Source organism: Limanda limanda, chromosome 1 (genome assembly GCF_963576545.1).
Source record: "Limanda limanda chromosome 1, fLimLim1.1, whole genome shotgun sequence".
Taxonomy (NCBI): domain Eukaryota; kingdom Metazoa; phylum Chordata; class Actinopteri; order Pleuronectiformes; family Pleuronectidae; genus Limanda; species Limanda limanda.
In genome coordinates, this window is record NC_083636.1 from 25023291 (window position 1) to 25041334 (window position 18044).

At 40.9% G+C, this 18044-nt stretch overlaps 2 protein-coding genes across 2 annotated transcripts; one reads left to right on the top strand and one right to left on the bottom strand.

Annotated features, from left to right (window-relative positions):
• The first annotated feature begins 1464 nt into the window (after positions 1-1464).
• On the top strand, positions 1465-10244 carry ddx55 (DEAD (Asp-Glu-Ala-Asp) box polypeptide 55). The gene is made up of 14 exons (XM_061073929.1): positions 1465-1663; positions 1751-1801; positions 2288-2374; positions 2542-2633; positions 3373-3435; positions 4172-4321; positions 4854-5046; positions 5129-5211; positions 5791-5922; positions 6016-6108; positions 7908-8022; positions 9049-9217; positions 9313-9596; positions 9690-10244. The coding sequence occupies exons 1-14, from the start codon at positions 1556-1558 to the stop codon at positions 9915-9917; spliced, it is 1848 nt and encodes a 615-aa protein (XP_060929912.1). The 5' UTR covers positions 1465-1555; the 3' UTR covers positions 9918-10244.
• Positions 9940-16848, bottom strand: eif2b1 (eukaryotic translation initiation factor 2B, subunit 1 alpha). The gene is made up of 9 exons (XM_061073930.1): positions 16604-16848; positions 15844-15945; positions 15597-15733; positions 14432-14548; positions 13284-13396; positions 13130-13198; positions 12967-13042; positions 12022-12147; positions 9940-10145 (listed from the first exon to the last, which is right to left on the bottom strand). Exons 1-9 carry the CDS (start codon positions 16614-16616, stop codon positions 9990-9992), a joined length of 909 nt encoding a protein of 302 aa, XP_060929913.1. The 5' UTR covers positions 16617-16848; the 3' UTR covers positions 9940-9989.
• Between the last annotated feature and the right edge of the window lie 1196 nt (positions 16849-18044).

The following is an 18044-nucleotide window of genomic DNA, read 5'->3' on the forward strand; positions in this document are numbered from 1 at the left end:
CTGGAACAGAACCATTGTTTGTTATTAGCTTCACCTACTATGAAAAGTCAATGTCTGCTGTGAAAAAAGTCCAACATGTTAACTCATTTATAGACGAGATTACTGTAACAATGTGGGAATGACAGTACAGCAACATACAGAAGTTTCTACCTGTATAGTTGAAAATAAATTTCCAACTATGTGCTGGAACCTTTTCCATAAGGAACGCAACTTGTTGAAAACGTATTCTTTATGAGAATGGGAGGAGGTGGAGAAAAGTTATGATTTTCACTTGGCACATTGCTCTGGCTGGCTGTAAGCAGATTACTGTATTACCCCTGTTTGTATACATGTCAATAACTCAACACATGGATAGATTTTCACGAAACTTTGTTGTCTCCAGTTGATTAACTAGGAGCTGATTGGCCAAAGGTAAAAAAAATTCGATACATTTTTAGGTATCCCTGACTACAGACACAACCTACATGTACAGGTTATATTGATCCAAGCCTTATTTAAAATGATCGTGCGGTAGCATTAAAAGTCAAACAGAATTCAAATAGACATATAAAAGCACATCAGGTTTTGATATTTTAAATGCTAGGGATGGGAGAAGTATCAAAAACTCATTATAGAAGTAGTTTTATGCTCTAATTTCAAAATCTTACTGAAGTCAATGCACCAAAGTATTAACATGGAAAGATACTTAAAATACCAAAAGTACAAGTACTCACCAGGCACATTTCAGCCTATATTATATAAATTAGTTTTAATCAGTGATGGATTGATTTGAACATCACTTAAATGTTGAAGTTGGTAAATTTCAGCTAATTTCAATCACTTATTGGCTTGTGGTAAATAAAGCAAAATTATATATGTATTGGTCGATTGTAGTTTTATTATTGAGCTGAATTCAAAACTTTAAAAAGAATAATAAGTAAATAAATTAAGTAGAGTAAAAAGTACAATGAGTTCCAATACAGACAAATAAAGCAGCAAACAGTCAGTACGAGTACTTTATATAATAAATATACGTATACAGGACTTTCACATGTAAATGGATTTGGTAAATGGATTTGTATTTATATAGCGCTTTTCTAGTGTGATGAAGACCACTCAAAGCGCTTTACAGTACAGTTTCACATTCACCCATTCACACACACATTCATACAGTGCATCTACTTGCAGCACTTTGTTATTCTATGGGGGGCTATTGAGGGTTCAGCATCTTGCCCAAGGACACTTCGGCATGCAGATGGTTCAGACTGGGGATCGAACCGCCGACCTTCAGGTTGGAGGACGACCACTCTACCCCTCAGCCACAGCCGCCCATGTAACGGGGTACTTCTACTTCTACCTAAATACAACATTAAAGGTTCATAAAGAAAGTTACATGTGTATGCGGAACTGAACTACACGCGGAACTATACTTGCCTCTGTGCCTCAGTTCCCACCCGGCCTGTAAACATCGGCGTACTAGGAACACGGAACAGCGTGCAGCTCAGACCCAGCAGCTGCGACACGCACGTTTCCTTTCCACGGTGAAAACCAGTGATCGCCGCTGGTTTGTTTCAGGATGGACAACACAACAGACTCAACATGGGACACGTTACCTGTTCAGCTGAACGAGGGAATTCTACAAACTCTGGCGGAGCTGAAGTTCACTCACATGACACCTGTACAGGTAACACCAGCACCCCTCACACGAGTCTCCCACCAGCTCCTCTCCACAGCATCTTTACTCATCATCATCATCTTTGTGTGTTTCTAGTCCGCGTGTATCCCGCTGTTCATGGGCAACAAAGATGTGGCTGCGGAGGCGGTAAGTACACGTTCTCCACCTGCAACAAGTACTCGAGTACTTACCTGAGATACTTTTACTTCACTGTTTCCATCTCTTGCCACCTTCTACTGCAACTTATCACATATTTTATCTTCTTACTCCTCCACACGTTTGAGAAAACTTTCAGTATTTAGCAGATTCAGATCGATAATACAGCATATTATCAAAAAACCCTAACCCTAACCCGAACTATCACGCTTTATTATGTGTTGTCACGTCAATACAAATATATCGTATGAGTCACTCAATCTTTTAAAATCCCAATTTCACTAATGTATACAAATTATAGTCATGTTATTGTTTGTTTATGCTGGGGTCTGTCCCATATAACCATGTTACGTCAGATCTGGACATTATGAATTGTATAATGTGTTGTATTACTCATTTCATCAAAACATTCCCGCTCGGCCAAAGTCAAAGATGTTTTCTTCTTTTCGTGCAGTTCACTAATGTCTTGTTGCGCAGGTGACTGGAAGTGGGAAGACGCTTGCTTTCGTCATCCCGATCATCGAGCTGCTCCTGAAGAGAGAGGAGAAGCTGAAGAAGATGCAGGTAATGATAAGAGAGACGCGTATTTTCACCCTGGTACTTTTACATTCCCAGTGGAGTTGTCATGTCTCCTGGATGCTGCGAGTGTTGCTCTTTCCAGGTTCACAGGTGAAGAAGGCTGGTTGGACCCTTCAGGGAGATGCTGAGATTTGATTTGTGTTTTTCCGCAGGTTGGCGCCTTAGTGATCACTCCCACCAGAGAACTGGCCCTTCAGATCAGCGAAGTGATGGAGCAGTTTATTCAGAAGTTTCCACAGTTCACGTGAGTTCAAAGTCACTGCAGAAGGTGGATCACTGGATGAAGATATGAACTGGGGCTGAAAGAACGATTTGATTAGTGCATCAATTTGCGACTATCATCAGTTATTTGACCTTTTTTTCTTCAAGCAAAAAAATTGACTTCCACAATTTCAAGAAAGTTGATAGACCAAATAATGAATCAGAAAAATAATCAATTGAAATCATAGTAGCAGTGATTGTTAGTTATAGCTCTGGAATGAATAATCAGACGAGAGACAAACTGTTTCTCCTACTGAGGGTGTATGTCTGTATTCACCTTCACTCCTCAAAAGAGAGGGACCCTAAAATCAAATCTGAGAGAGCATGAAGCCTCCTTATTGACCAAGAGCCACAAACCAGCTTCTTCCACATCTCCCTTATTGTTTGTTGAGCTTGAATGAGATGTGGCAATATATTTATCTGTCAAAAACACATCTGAAGTGTGTTTTTGTTACTTATTCAGGACCTTTTCCAAATAAACACTGACTAGACCAGTGTACCTTATGGGAACCAAAGCCTGGTCCTAATGAGGCAAACCCTAATGTACGAGGTCTTGGTCAAAAAATTAAAGTCCATGACCGAGAGTCATTAATTCAATCTAAAAGCACCAGAACGAGATTGATACCCGTCCCAAAAGAACAGCATCCTCATCAGTTGACCCACACACAGTCTTTTTTGTGTTTAACTAATTAAGTTGTTTCATGTATGTCTGTGTTTTCCAGGCAGATTTTATTGATTGGTGGATCCAACCCAATAGATGATGTGGAGAAGATCCAGGATCAAGGGTATGTGATGCATGGGGCGCCACATCATCAGATCATTTAACAGTAACTGTATTATTATTTATATGCTGATGGTGTCCAAATGTACCATTCTATATTTTTCCCATTTTAAGTCAGAATTCATATTAAGGTTGCGGTGGCCAGGCCCCTATGTTCATCTCCGACCTGTTGCCATGTTAGATCACCACCTTACTTATTCTGACCAGGGCTTAGTAGATGTCCCTCGCACACAATATAGAAACAAGAGATGAACGTGATGGGTCTAACATTATGCAATAATTCTTCTCAACAAAAAGCTGAAAACTCATTTATTCAAGCTTGCCTTTGGCTTAGGAAAGGAGAGAGAGAGATAATAGAAAGAAAACTATAGGAAATGTTTCTTGTCTGTGCAAGACACGTTTCTGATTCCCTTATTGTTTAATTTAACTGTATTTTATGAATAACTGTGACTTACCCTGTGAAAGGGGCTTTATTAATTCAACTTAACTGACTCACTTACTTACAGTTGTCCCGCCATCATCTTCCTCACAGAGGAACGAGTATGTCCATGGTTCTTGTCACGAGGAATTCTGGCAGACGTTTCCCAAATAATCGTTTTCATTTATACACAAATGTCTGCAGTGAGGCTCGGAAATCAAATCAGATCCTGGACTCGGTTTCCAGAGTGTCGCGTAATTTAAGTCCGCAAAAATGTATAGACAGAGTTACACAAACCAACCTGACAACTCCTGGGTTTCAGAGCCAACATTGTGATCGCGACTCCCGGCCGTCTGGAGGATATGTTCAGGAGGAAAGAAGATGGTCTGGACTTTGGCAGCTCAGTCAGGTGTCTGGATGTGCTGGTTCTGGACGAGGCCGACCGGCTGCTGGAGATGGGCTTTGCGGCAAGGTACGGGATAAAAGGGAATATTTGTTGTTGTGTGGGAACAAATGAGTTCTGTGTGCACGATCTTGACAACCGTTTACTGTCTGTGCAATCCAATGGCTCTTGTGTAATGTACACTGTATTCTGTGCACAGTGAATACATTGTATTTACATTGTCTATATTATTTCTATTCTACTTCTATTGTTATATCTTATTGTATTGAAAATGCATCTTTAATTATTACTTTTAATGATGCCTATTTTTTCACTGTTCTCTTTGCTGCTGCAGCACAGCACTTTTCCCTGTTGTGGGACTAAAAACGATTCGCTTATCTAAATAATAATAAGAGTAAATGCAGCGTTACAGAGACGTGTAGACCCGTCAGGGATTAAAATTCTGTGTTTGGGCTCATTTTGTTCCAGAATGAATTTGGTACCAGGCAGACGAGTTCGTCCAAATCTCTAAAGTCCCTAAAACCTTCCCACAGTGCTGTGTTTTTAATTTCCTCTGCTATTTGATGTCTTCTTGCCATTAACAGTCTGTCTGTGCTTCCAGTCTGAACACCATCTTGGGCTACCTGCCCAAACAGAGGCGCACAGGCCTGTTTTCAGCCACTCAGACTCAGGAGCTGGAGAAGCTGGTGAGGGCCGGCCTCAGGAACCCTGTCCGCATCACCGTCAAAGAGAAAGGCGTGGCTGCGGCCGCCCCTTCCCAGAAGACCCCCGCCAAGCTCTCCAACTACTACATAGTGAGTGTGGCCTTCGCACCAATCAGCCTGAAATTCAAAAATGGTGACAACACAAAAATTCACATCGTGGTTTTCATTCCAGTTATGTAAAGCTGAGGACAAGTTCAACAACCTGGTGGCTTTTCTGAGACAACACAAGCACGAGAAGAATCTGGTCTTCTTCAAGTACGTTGAACTGGACAAACATTCGATTTAATCCTGTGTGAGGTGAAAGTTTGAATCAGCCGGTCTGCACATCCAAAACATTCAACTTATGTTCTCACACAGAATCCCGATTTTTTTTTATTCTAGTAACAACTCAACTAGGTTACTTAATAACAATGTTGTCAAAATTGTGGACAGAAAAAGAAATTCAACGTTACTTTGTGCAGCACAACTATAAATAGGGACTTCGACTAAAAATAGTCAGTAGTTAAAACAATTCATTATCTGTTGATCAATGAATCAGTTAATTGTTATAGCTCTATGAAATATTACTCCTGCAAATTCTAAATAAGCTCACCAGAGCTAATGGATAATTCAACAGCAGCCATGGGAGAAATCTGATTGAGCAGCTCAAACTTCAGCATTTGACTCCCGTCCTCTGGGGACAGATCGTCAACTGTTCAGGAAATTAATCAGGATTCATGATTAGTTCCCCCTCAAACGGAAACCTCCACCTTTAGTGTCCCTGATTAAAAAAAAAAAAGTGTGGTTCAGGTTCTTTAGTCACCAACTCACATGACTTGTCTCTCTGGTCATCAGCACGTGTGCGGGTGTGGAGTACTTTGGCAAAATTCTGGAGACGGTGATCAAGAAAGCCACCATCTGCTGCATCCACGGCAAGATGAAGAGTAAACGCAACACGATCTTTGCAGACTTTCGGGCCCTGAAGAGGTGAGAATGAGTTTGCGTGTGATCGGTGCAGAGACACTGGTTGTACGTGATTTGACTTCCAAGTATCGCTTTTTTCCGTGTGTTACGCTGCAGTGGGATCTTGGTGTGCACAGACGTAATGGCCAGAGGCATCGATATCCCCGATGTGAACTGGGTGCTGCAGTATGATCCCCCCAGCAGTGCCAGGTGAGTGAGCAAAGTAAAGTCTCTGAAAATCTGCATAGCTGGATCTGAAAAGCCAAATAAGCATCATCATATTGACAATCTAACTAAAAGACCTAAACCCTGATGAATATCTCTAGTGTTTCTCTAAAGCCTGATGCATATTGTTCCTCTGTTCTACAGAGCCACACTGTTTCACTGGGTCACATGTTCCTTCATCACCAGGAAGAAACACTGCACTTTTAAATTTTTTCGTTCCACACACATCGCCCCGCCTCCTCAAATACTCATGAGAGCCTAACATGTGGATTCATCCGCTGCTGAAATTAGTTCCCATTAGTTAGGGTGACCAGACGTCCTCTTTTTCCCGGACATGTCCTCTTTTCGAGACCTAAAAAATGCGTCCGGCAGGGATTCCAAAAACGTCCGGTATTTTGCCTCGTCGCAAAAAAAATATTAATAATTTTTTTTTTTTTTGCCTCGTCGCATATTTGTGTTTCTGGGTCTTTCACATAGCCTACTAGTTATTTCGGCCTTCCAAGTTCTGGAAATGGTGCCACCCTTACGTTCCACCTTCTTGCGCGAGCTGACTGTAGAGAGAGTCTGTCATTGGGCGACCGATCTCAGGGTTGCCAGAGCCACGATAATTATCCTCCAAATACGACTATTTTGAGCCTTTGGAACGTTACTTTGCCATTTCCAATCTGGCAACATTGAGCACCTTGCCGCTTCCACTCCGTGCGGAATCGGTTGTCTGTTGAATCACTGAAGGGGATTCTGTGCACCCAGTACAATTTCAAAAACATGACCTGCAAGGACTTTCATACCTATTTGATAGGCAATCGCCAACTCCTGGGTAAGATTCAGTCTTCAGAGAAATATGGCCAACCACATGAGGAGGACTGAAAAGTGTCTTAATTTTCTTATTTTAATATGTGGCCATATAAGTAATTTATTATTTGGAATATTGTATTTGTTATCATTATTGCTTTAATATATGAGGAGGACTGAAAAGTTTCTTAATTTTCTTATTTTAATATGTGGCCATATAAAGAATTTATTATTTAGAATGTTTTATTTGTTATCATTATTGACACATTTAAATGCCACAAAAAAGATTTGTTTTACATTTGCACTTTGCAATTTTGTTAAAGTTCAATAAATAGATGTTCATATAGTCATTTGTGTCATTTTTGTCATTTAATTTGTGACATTTGTATGCATTCACATGGTCATGGTGCGGCATGCTATACACTACACCTCCCCACGCCAACCCCCCCCCCCCCCCCCCCCCCCCCCGCGACGAAGTGTCCTCTTTTTCACAAACTCAAATCTGGTCACCCTACATTAGTTGTCCCACTTTTTGAGTGACATTAAAAAACCTGCAGTGAACAGGTTGCCATAGCTGTTACATCACCAGCCTTATTTTTCTCACTGGTTACTTGGATGTGAACATGCTGCTTAATGCCACTTGCAGATCAGTACATTGATTATCTAGTGGACTATGACTGAGTTTGTAGTTGCTTTTAATGACCTTTTATCAAACACAATTCACTTTCAAATAACGATGACTTCGAAAACCAATGAATATCAGATCAATTAAGACAAATAACCTCAGATGTTGAGATTACACTGTGTCGCATTTTGAAAGTTACTGTGAGGATATAGAAAAACCGTCTTCAGATGCCAGTTTAAGTTTCCAGTACGTTTTTCAGTATAATTAACTAAAATTACATACTGTAGTTTTGTCACAATTATTTTATTTAAAAAGATTCATCATTCAGGCTTTAATTTCTTCTACATTTCTTCTGTCTGTGTCTCAGGGCCTTTGTTCATCGATGTGGGCGCACAGCACGTATTGGTAACCTGGGCAACGCTCTGGTCTTTTTGCTGCCGATGGAGGAAACGTATGTTACCTTCTTGTCCATCAACCAGAAAGTGAGTTCTTTCCTTTTTTTTATTCATACAACATTTACCAATCTCTGAAAGCCATATAACTTATCACTGCTTGTACCTGATCTGCTTATACTGAAGTTGTTTTAAACCTTTTAGGAAATACTTTGATGTGGCTGTTGCCAGGTTACTTTCCCACCTAGGCACATGTGGAATGGTAAACTCAACAGATGTAGTGGGGGAAATATTTGGATGAGTGATGGGTGGAGTTATGTTGACGGGGCAGTGCAGGTTGTTAGATCTGGTTAAGATGATAAGTATAGTATAATAGTAAAATAAATTGCTCTCATCTTTTATAAACTGCACATCAACACTGGTGTTTAGGGTCCAAGGACAGAGGATGTTATATTATACCGATTGTAAAATCCCTTAAGGCAAATATATGCTGCATGCTGGTTGCATTTAATTTTAGCTGTTAAGAACCGGTTTGATTATATGGATTTTTACATAAATGTATGTAATAAGTATACTTATAACTGACAGCAGTGAGATGATAAAGAGGGATGAACCCCCTCGGCCAACACACACAACAATTAATATTTCTACCATATGAGCATCTGATCTTCTAACTCCTCCCCTTTGACTATAAATTCTGACAATTAGCGACCAGCACACAGAGACCGACACTGTCATTGGTTAAAATCTGCAGTTGAAGGTGAAGAGTCCCCAACAACAGTGAGCAGGATGTCATCAGGACTTTCCGCGCTGAGCTGTTAGTTACTGTTTAACTCTGCTGCCGCTGTGCGACACATTCAGTTCTATCGGCTGCTGTAAAACGCCAATCAATATCCTCGACAGTTCCCTCCATTGCTGTGTGTTTTACTGGACACATATACATGCAGAATGAAACCGCTCTGATCTGTGTCACAGGGTTTTAAAAAGACACAGGAATATTGGCCACATTCCTTATAAGTTACTATTGAATACGTATCAGTTGAAAAAAAGACTTGTTCTGTTGCAACTTCACAGTCCAGGCCTCACAAATAAAAGCTCTCCTGTCATTTTCCTCAGTGCCCGCTCCAGCTGATGCCCGCTGTACGTGATGTTGTGGATGTGCTGCCCAAAGCCAGGGCCTTAAATCTGGCAGACCGCGCCATGTTTGACAAAAGCGCAAGGGCCTTCGTCTCATTCGTCCAGGCCTACGCCAAACACGAATGTAGTCTCATCTTTAGGGTCAAAGGTGAAATAAGCAGCTTGACATCTTAGGATTCAATTTGTTGGTGTGTATCAAGTCCAAATATAACAAAAAAAAATGTATTTCCTTTCTTTGTCTAGATTTGGACTTTGCTACCTTAGCTCGTGGCTTTGCTCTCCTTCGCCTGCCGAAGATGCCTGAACTGAGAGGAAAAACGTTCCCTGATTTCGAATCGACGATGGTGGACACAGAAACCATCCGCTACAAGGACAAGAACAGGCAGAAGGAGAGAGTGAAGATGCTGAAAGACAGAATTGAGAATCCTGTTCCCAGAAAGGTTTTCGTCAAGACTACGTCCTGGTCCAAACAGAAGAACAAGAAGGATCGCAAGAAAAAGTTTATTGCTAAGAGGAAGCGCAATGAGGTATTTCCATTCAGTGGCCATTAAATTAATTGATAAAAGCGTCAGTGAGTAGATGTATTTATGTCCCTCCTTTTATATTTTCTGTGTCTGCAGGACTGCGAAATTGACGATGAAGATATGAAAGAGCTTTTAAGCGACACTCGCCTCCTCAAGAGACTGAAGAAAGGGCAAATCACGGAGGAGGACTTTGAGAAACAGATAACAACCTTGCCAAAATCCAAACACAAAACCGAGGGAGCACCAGTCGACGGCTCAGTGGGGGAGCTGTTTGACAAAACTCCTGAAGTCAAAATGGCCAATGTCAAACAAAGTTTTAAATAAATCCAGAGCAACACCTCGGACATTTGTTTGCCCTTTGATAAAAGGGTTTTATTTGAGACTTTTGAGTCACGGTCATAAATAAAGTTTGATGAGTTCGTCGCTGACAGCGGACGGGGTGAGGACGCCCAGGTCGGTGAAGAGGAGGGTGATGAGGGAGGGAGGCGTGTAATCGATGATCGGATGCTCCTCTGACAGGTTCTGCACCGTCTTCAGGGTTTCTGCTTTGTACTGTGGAGGAACGGAGAAGACATGTTAAGATACAACAGTTGTATGTAAAGGTTTGGACAAAGGACCTTTTGCTGTAAAGTGGAAATATAAAAATGTAACCCCTGCAGCAGTGACCCTTTTTATTAATGTTGAAGCACTCTCACTTTTATTTGATGAACAATAACAACAAAAGTAGCATGTGGCACAAGAATCACTGCACAGATAGTGGTAAGAATAGACTCCTATGTTGGATGTAAATTAGCTGCTGGCAGTCAGGAAAGTGAAAAGAAGAGGTTGACTTCTACAACAGGATAAATTCACCAAGAACCTTCTAAAAGTAAAACAAGCTGATGTTTCTCAACGTCCCTTTCTGCAATTCCCCTTGAATTCCGTTCAGGCCCTGGTGCACTCATCAATAGAAACACAAATCACTATGTGCATAGAGCAGAAATACTGAAGGTGCTCAGAAATGCAAAGGCAGCAAGAAAAAAAACCGAATTAAAAACAATTATTTTAAATATGTTATTGCTTAAGCAGTGTAACCTTGGCCCTTTGCAATAATTTACAACGTAAACAGAGTGAACATGATTCATTGCCGTACTTAATATTTCTTGACTCTTGAGAATTTCAGGATGGCATGATTTGGAAATTTTGCCGCTTGTTATTTCGTTGGCTTTATGACAAATCAGGGGAATTAGAATTAAAGGTCATAAGGAGCCTGAATAAACTACCTTCAGTGATTAGACAGCTATTTGGCCAACAGGCGGCTTTTGTGGATACGGGGGTTATTTCTTTCGTTATTCTTCTCCACTGGGAGAGGAGTTAAATTGAATAGTGGAGCGAGAAAGGTTGCATTAATTGAGTTAAGTGATTGAGTGGTTCCTGCAAAATCATCTAGAAATTAATGGAGATGAATTGCTAAAGAAATGAATTCCTTTCCTGTGATTTGGTGCCTGTCCAGGAATCCATTGTGAGAGGTGCAGAGAAGCTTTTACAGTTCCTTGCCTGATGACTTACTTTCCCAAATCAAAGCCCCATGATGAGCAGTAGACAAGATTAAGATTAAGATACATTTATTTATCCGACACACATGCACAGACATGCACAGGCACACTCATGCAAGGAGAAATTTAACCTCTGCTTTTAACACATCTGGTGCCAGACACACAGAGCAGTGGGCAGCCGTGTACGGCACCCGGGGAGCAGATGTTAGGGGAGTAAGGTGCCTTGCTCAGGGGCACTAGACAGGGTAGGGAGAATCCTCTTGGATTTTTGGACAGATCAATCCAGGTTCGTCTTTTTGTTGTTTCTCCGTGGAGTCGAACCAGAGACGAACCAGAGACCTTTTCTGCCCATAGTCCAAGTTTCTGCCACTAGTCCACCGCCTCTCAAAGACAAAGATAGACTCACATCACCGCGACCCTGACACTGCATGAAGGAGTGGGTAGGGATGTCTCAATAAATAAATACATTTCAGAGTAGAGGCACTTCAGCCAAAACTGGCTTAACTTCCTACATAGACAACAGCCCAAAGTATAGCTGCTTTCAGACATGCACTGAACTCAGGACATGGTCCGCCTTTTCTCCGAAGGAGGTGTATGTGTGAACGCAAATGTCCAAGTGAGAGCCTCCAGGGACTTTCTCCACATGGCCCCTAATATAACGTCCACAGAAAGTGCTGCGAACAAAATCACAGGATCTCCACAGTGGAATTCATACATGATAATGACATCATGTCTCTGCTCACTGCACCATCCCTCACCTGAATCCTGAGGATTTTTTGTTGCTGTTGTGAGCATGACTGAGCAGAGAAAGGCAAACTGCGGAGAAAGTCCAGAAGATCCTCTGCAGGACTTGTCTGAAAACGGCTAATGTGTCATAATACATGATATTTTACCTTAAATTTATCTGGCACATCCTGTTGGTTGAGCGGATAGAGCCGGACAAACTTGAAACTCTCTGCCACAACGTAGAAGGGCTTGTTGTGAGCTTTGGAGCACATCGCCGTCTGATAAGTGCCGATCTGCAGAAACAAAGGTGAGGAGTTTAGGCCTGACACAGGTGACCTGTATCACAGAGTGAGATCAGTTGATGAGCCAGACATCTTTGGGCTTTACTCATTTTTTTCTGTCTTTATATACAGTTAGCGCACCATTATCTGGAGAAGCTCACCAAGGTATCACAAGTGTTCAGCTCAATGTTGCAGGTTAAGGCACTTTCACACCTGCTTGGTTCGGTCCGGACCTTCTGACTTTTCAGTTTAGTCCAAACTAAGATAACATATGAAAGGTACTCTGGACCAACAGTCAGAACAAAAGAGGTGGTCTCAGTTGGGATCAAACTGAACCATGGCTTGATTCATTCGCAGAGTGAAAACACTGTTTTGGAAAGTTCCGACTTTCAATTGAAAACGATACAGAATTGCTGCAGCGATATAATCCTTCAACGATATAATGTTTGATTGAAGAGGACGGTCATCTGGCACATTCAAGCTAGTGTTGACTTCTGGGCCTGATGTTGATGATGCTGGTAGTAATCAAAAAATGGTAAAACCCTGGCAACAAAATAATTTTCTCCATTCAAACAGAATAACTATGACCCGCCGAATTAACAAGACGCCGATGTCAGACACACACCCATCTAGAAACCAATGTCAAGAATAGCTAGACGGAGATGACAAGATCTATACATTTCCTAATTTAATTATGAAACCAAAACTAACCGGATCAAATGTTTAAAATGTAATTAAGACATGAACCTTGGTTTGGACTTTCATTTGTTAAAACCCCCTTAGATGGACTCACTTTGTGATACAGACCCCTGACTATTTCCTGAAACACACCTTGTTGATGATTCCTCCGCTCTCAACAACTCCCTCTGCACCAACAATAACTAGATCCACCTTCTCCAGGACATACCTGTGAAAAATAATAACAGAAATATACTAAATTAATGCGACTGAGTTCATCTTGACAATGTATGATACAGATATTAAATCTATTTACCCGACGGCTGCATCCAGGACCACTGTTACTGGAACATTAAGTTTTCTCAGGGCTTCGGCCATCTGTCGCCTGAATAGAGAAAGAAACTGATTCAATGAGCGTTTGTCCCGTCAGGATCAAACTGGGACACAGTTTACTGACAGTAATCACTCACCCAGCTGAGTCAGGCTGCGATTCAGTCACATACACAGAGAAACGTTTCTTCTCAGCTGCAGCTTTTTCCAGCACTCTGAGGACGACTCTGGAGTAGGAGTGAGTCAGGATTTTCTGAGAGAGAAACATTTGGAGGACAAAGGGGGGGAAATATCAGCACATTGCCTAAATAGTGTTTGTGTTCTGTCTGCTTTTATCCAAACTGTGTTGTCTTAAATCCTAGAATCATTGGCCAACTTAAAATGTGGTCTATTGAAACATAATACTTGAGAAATTAATAAACTCTTAAAAGCTATAAACCAAATTTAGTGTCTTCAAAGCATCAGCTGGCCATGCCTTTGCCAAACAGATATTAACTCTGTGTGCACAACTTGTTTATCTTGTGCGCGTATGATAGTAACTTGTTCCCACAAGATTATAACTTGTGCGCACAATATAAAAAATATCATCTTTTGAGACTTCATGGGCTCCGTACTTTATGGATTTCTCCAAAGCTTTAATTATGCTTGATGAGAACATTTAATAAGGTGCTTTCCTATTGTCGTTATAATTTTTCTATTTACATGTGCTTGTTATAAACCTGAAATGGTTGATACGGTGTCCCACATAGTCTTCAGATTGTTCAAAACTTGGCTGCTTGACTTTAAAAAGAATATCCAAAATACAAGATACACATCACTCCCCTCCTTTTGGCTAACCCTAAGCTATAGAATTTACTAAAAATCTTCATCAATTACTCTGAAAGCTCTACAAGGTGTTGCTCCAATCTGAATTACATGTTTATTTGCCCCCTACAAGCACTGTCAGTGCTCCTCAGGTAGAACCCTGCTAAGTGTTCCCAGTCCTGCTACAATAGAAACTGGACATTTCCCATCAGAACCCTGCAGCTGTGGAACCTGAGGAAACTGAGGAACTTTTCTTTTAAATCAAAATGTACATTTATCACTTTTAGTTATTTGTTTTTATTAGTCACTGTTTTATCAGGTCTTGCGATTATTGTTTGTTTTTTTATCTGAAGTTCCTCTGACCCAAACACATAATGAAAATATAATCCATACAATACAGCATAACAAATTTTTCAGCAAACTGTCCAACAATAACAGCTTGTTCATCAACAGTTTTAATATTAATAATAAATACTGTACTTACAGCCCCGTCTTTGATGAAGGTGTGACAGAGCTTTGCAACCTTGGCCCTGGACATTGAGATCTTCTCTAGAAACAGTTCTCCCCTCTCTTCCATCACCTTCTTACAACGAGACAGATCCTGACAGACAGAGAGACGAAAGTTAGCTTTGCCTTGAAATAATAACTAAAACTGACCCCAAAAAATAACTAAATAATGTAAAGATGCAAATTAACTATCTTATTAATGTAGTTATGGTTTATTGCTTGGTGCTTCTTTGGCCCTAGACACTACTTTGACAGGATCCAACAGGACTTGGCCTTGGAGGAGCTGAACTAATACGTGGAAGGCAGCAGTGCATTCGAGCAAACATGTCATCAGACCTACTGCTTCATAAGCTACCAATGAAAAGTTTTGAGTTTAAGAAACTGCATTTTTCTAACTTTACTCAATTAAAGAATTATGGACAAGCCACCAACCGACCTGTTCAATTTTCTGGCCGTTAAAACCACCACAAACAAACAGTTTTGTGACCAGGGTATATTTTTCCAAGGTTTTGCTTCCAACACGAACACATCCAACACATCAGAATGTGAGTTGTTGACAACGTTACATTCAGAAGAAATAATAGAGATAGTAGTGGCAGTAGAAGAACAACTTCCTCCTCTGTCTAGTCTGATATTAAATACATTTATTTGTCAAATTATTTTATATATTTGTCTTTAGCCACTGCTCCCATTTGTAAATTTAAAAGGATATGATGTAGCTGAATTGAAAGTAAAATCACGCGATAGGCAACTCAACTCCTGTCGAAGAAAATTAATGAACCAAATGCAGCTCGGACAGTTAACAATGCAAAAAAATCAAATTTAACACTTCCTTTACACACATCCTAAAATATGTCCTGAAGACAGTGGTACAGTCTAAGCTCCTGAACCAGTGAAATTCACAAACTTCTCTTTCTCCTTTTTATAACCATAAAAGAAGCAGCAGATACTTTTTGCTTGATTTTAAAATGTTGTTTTATGCCATAAACTAATTTTAAGGCAATTCATCTAAAACAATGATGGCCTGATGTGAGTACAGTTTTTTGAACCTCTCCTTTAGCCATTGCCTGCCTCTTCAGTCTTGGTCCCAGTGTAAGATATGTAGTGCTGTAGGGTGGTTGTGTCCCGGGCAGGTCACTCACCTGGTGCTCCAGTGACGTGAGGCTTATGAAGCGCAGGAAGAGCTCCCCCCCTGAGGACACGCCCACAGAGGAGTCCACTCGCGTCAGGCAGTCTGTGGCCCAAGTCAGGCTCTCCCTCAGGCCCAGGATGGTTTCACCTAGAGGGGCAGAGAGAGCTTGTCGAATTAGGCTGAGAACAGAATGCAGCTGTTCCATTTAACACTACAGGTTGCATGTGTAAGAATACAGAACCTGGGAGGGAACGTACCTTTGTCTCTCTTAAGGAATTCCAGCAGAGTGCGGATAGAGGCCACAGCTGAGGCCATGTCCGGGTCTTCCCTCATCTGAGCCCTGAAATACTCCACCAGCTCTGACCCGGGGCACAGTGAGAGTGAGAGTCAGTGAGACAGCACCACAATCTGAGCATCCGTTGTCCCACCTGTGTTTGGCTCTATACATAACTACATCAGCATATTAGTCAACATATCGAACAGCTACATCATCTTTGGAGTAAACTACACCAACACATCCTAACCCCAACTCTTGGTCCTACACTATTGTTGACCATACTGTATTCCATAATCAACTTATAAATCCTGATTTATTAGACTTAGCGTATTAATAAAAGCACTTGATAATAAAACTGTGATCCCTCTCAAACAGCTTCAACACAGACATCAGAGTTCAATAACAACATGTCTGAGGATGTATTCACACCAGCGAGCTGATAAACTCTGTGTTGTGTTGTTTCTATAACTTCAGACGTTTTCAACTAATATAAACAGGTAACTATCAAGAGAACAGCTCGTCTCACTCTGACTGTTTTCTTTCTTTCTGCTGATTTGACTTTTTTTGAACTAATGACTGCTGTGGCCCCTGAGAGGCCCTGGTGTTGTTCCAAACACGTGTGAACTGTATCTCACTCTGTTGAGGGCCCCTCCCCTGCTGAGAGGTGGTTCCACTGTCCCCATCACTAGTTACCACCTGGTTCTTATCTGCTCACCGAGGAGGAAACTTAACTAACTCACCTTCTTCATCCATCGTCAGTCTGACAGGTGGAGTTCTCAGGGTAGAAACAAACCACGGCGAATCAAGCGTCGGAGGTTTTTTCGCTAGTTTCAGGCAGTCAACAGGTTTTTATATCAGCTCCCGTCAAACGCGACTTTACAACAAGCAGTTTCAGTCACAGTTACCAGGTGAAAACCAGCTGACACGCCAGCTGTGGTCGGTTTGTGAAGAGCTGAACACCATTAGCTGACTGTGGCGGCGCTGCTTGTCGAGGGGAGATGACGTCATCTCCCCGCGACACAGACATCAGAGTTCCTTCGCGTGGTGCCTTCGCGTGCTGCTGGAAAAGTTGTGCTCGATTTTACGTTTGAGGGAGTTGGTGGAAATGATGGAAAGATGTAGACTTAAAAAAGTGTGGTTGAAGTTTAGATAACATTGTTTTTTTTGTATTCCACGTGTGAATTGTGCAATGAGTAGGACAAGCTACTGAGCCCATGCATTAAGCCTTCTGTAGATCTTAAAATGGTGTCTAATCAAAATAATAATTAGGAACTATTCAGAATATATATTTTTTATTTATATCAATTTTTTTCTCCAACCCCTCATTGAGGCAAAGTGCAATTTTTGCGTTTTAATTTACGCCATTAAAAGGTTACACGGTCATTTTCCCTTTATATGAGCCTGACTGAAGTTTCATTCAATTCGTTTTTGAATGTTTTTGAACTGTTAAATTGCAAGATTTTTCTCTTCTAGCTCTCTTCTAGCAATGCTCAATAATTACAACCAAAAAAATAAAAAATAAAAAGTATAAAATAGAATATCAAAAATTTAAAATAGAAAATAAAATGTATATATCTAAATATATATATACAGCTCAAGAGAAATGTATCATTAATTATAAGGAGATTATAAGGAGAAAGCATTTTGCGAGTTTGTGACAGTCAAACCAACTAAAATGTACTGTACATCAGTGTCATACCATTACATGGATTAAGTTTACACATTTTTTTCTGTTCAACTTTTGCCATATTGCCGCTGAACAATGGTTCAAGGTGTCAGCAAAGATATTTGCAGATTTGGTGAGGAGTCTGGCTGCATGACATTAGACATCACAAATAAGCAGCTCCAGTGCGTTCTATCTGATTATAGTACTTAGGGAACTCCCATCATGCACTGGGCACTCAGACTACTGCATGTTATCAACTTCTTATTCCTCTATTTGTCCTTGTTACTATTGTTATTACTTATTCATTGATGGTTTTATAACTGATAAAATCATTATACCTGTATGTACTGGTATTATTTTAACCAGTTTGACAGTGCTATACTTTACAACAGTCACACAACTGCACTCTCCTTGAGGCATCTCCCTCTCTCTCTCTCTCTCTTTCTCTCTCTCTCTCTCTCTCTCTCTCTCTCTCTCTCTCTCTCTCTCTCTCTCTCTCTCCCTCTCTCTACCTT

Excerpts from the sequence above, each read along its gene's own strand:
- ddx55 (XM_061073929.1), top strand. The coding sequence starts at position 1,556 with ATGGACAACACAACAGACTCAACATGGGACACGTTACCTGTTCAGCTG. Across the intron at positions 1,664-1,750 it reads CTCACATGACACCTGTACAG|TCCGCGTGTATCCCGCTGTT; the intron begins GTAACACCAGCA and ends GTGTGTTTCTAG. Across the intron at positions 3,436-4,171 it reads GAGAAGATCCAGGATCAAGG|AGCCAACATTGTGATCGCGA; the intron begins GTATGTGATGCA and ends CCTGGGTTTCAG.
- eif2b1 (XM_061073930.1), bottom strand. Across the intron at positions 15,734-15,843 it reads ATTCCTTAAGAGAGACAAAG|GTGAAACCATCCTGGGCCTG; the intron begins GTACGTTCCCTC and ends CTGCCCCTCTAG. Across the intron at positions 12,148-12,966 it reads GCGGAGGAATCATCAACAAG|ATCGGCACTTATCAGACGGC; the intron begins GTGTGTTTCAGG and ends TTGTTTCTGCAG.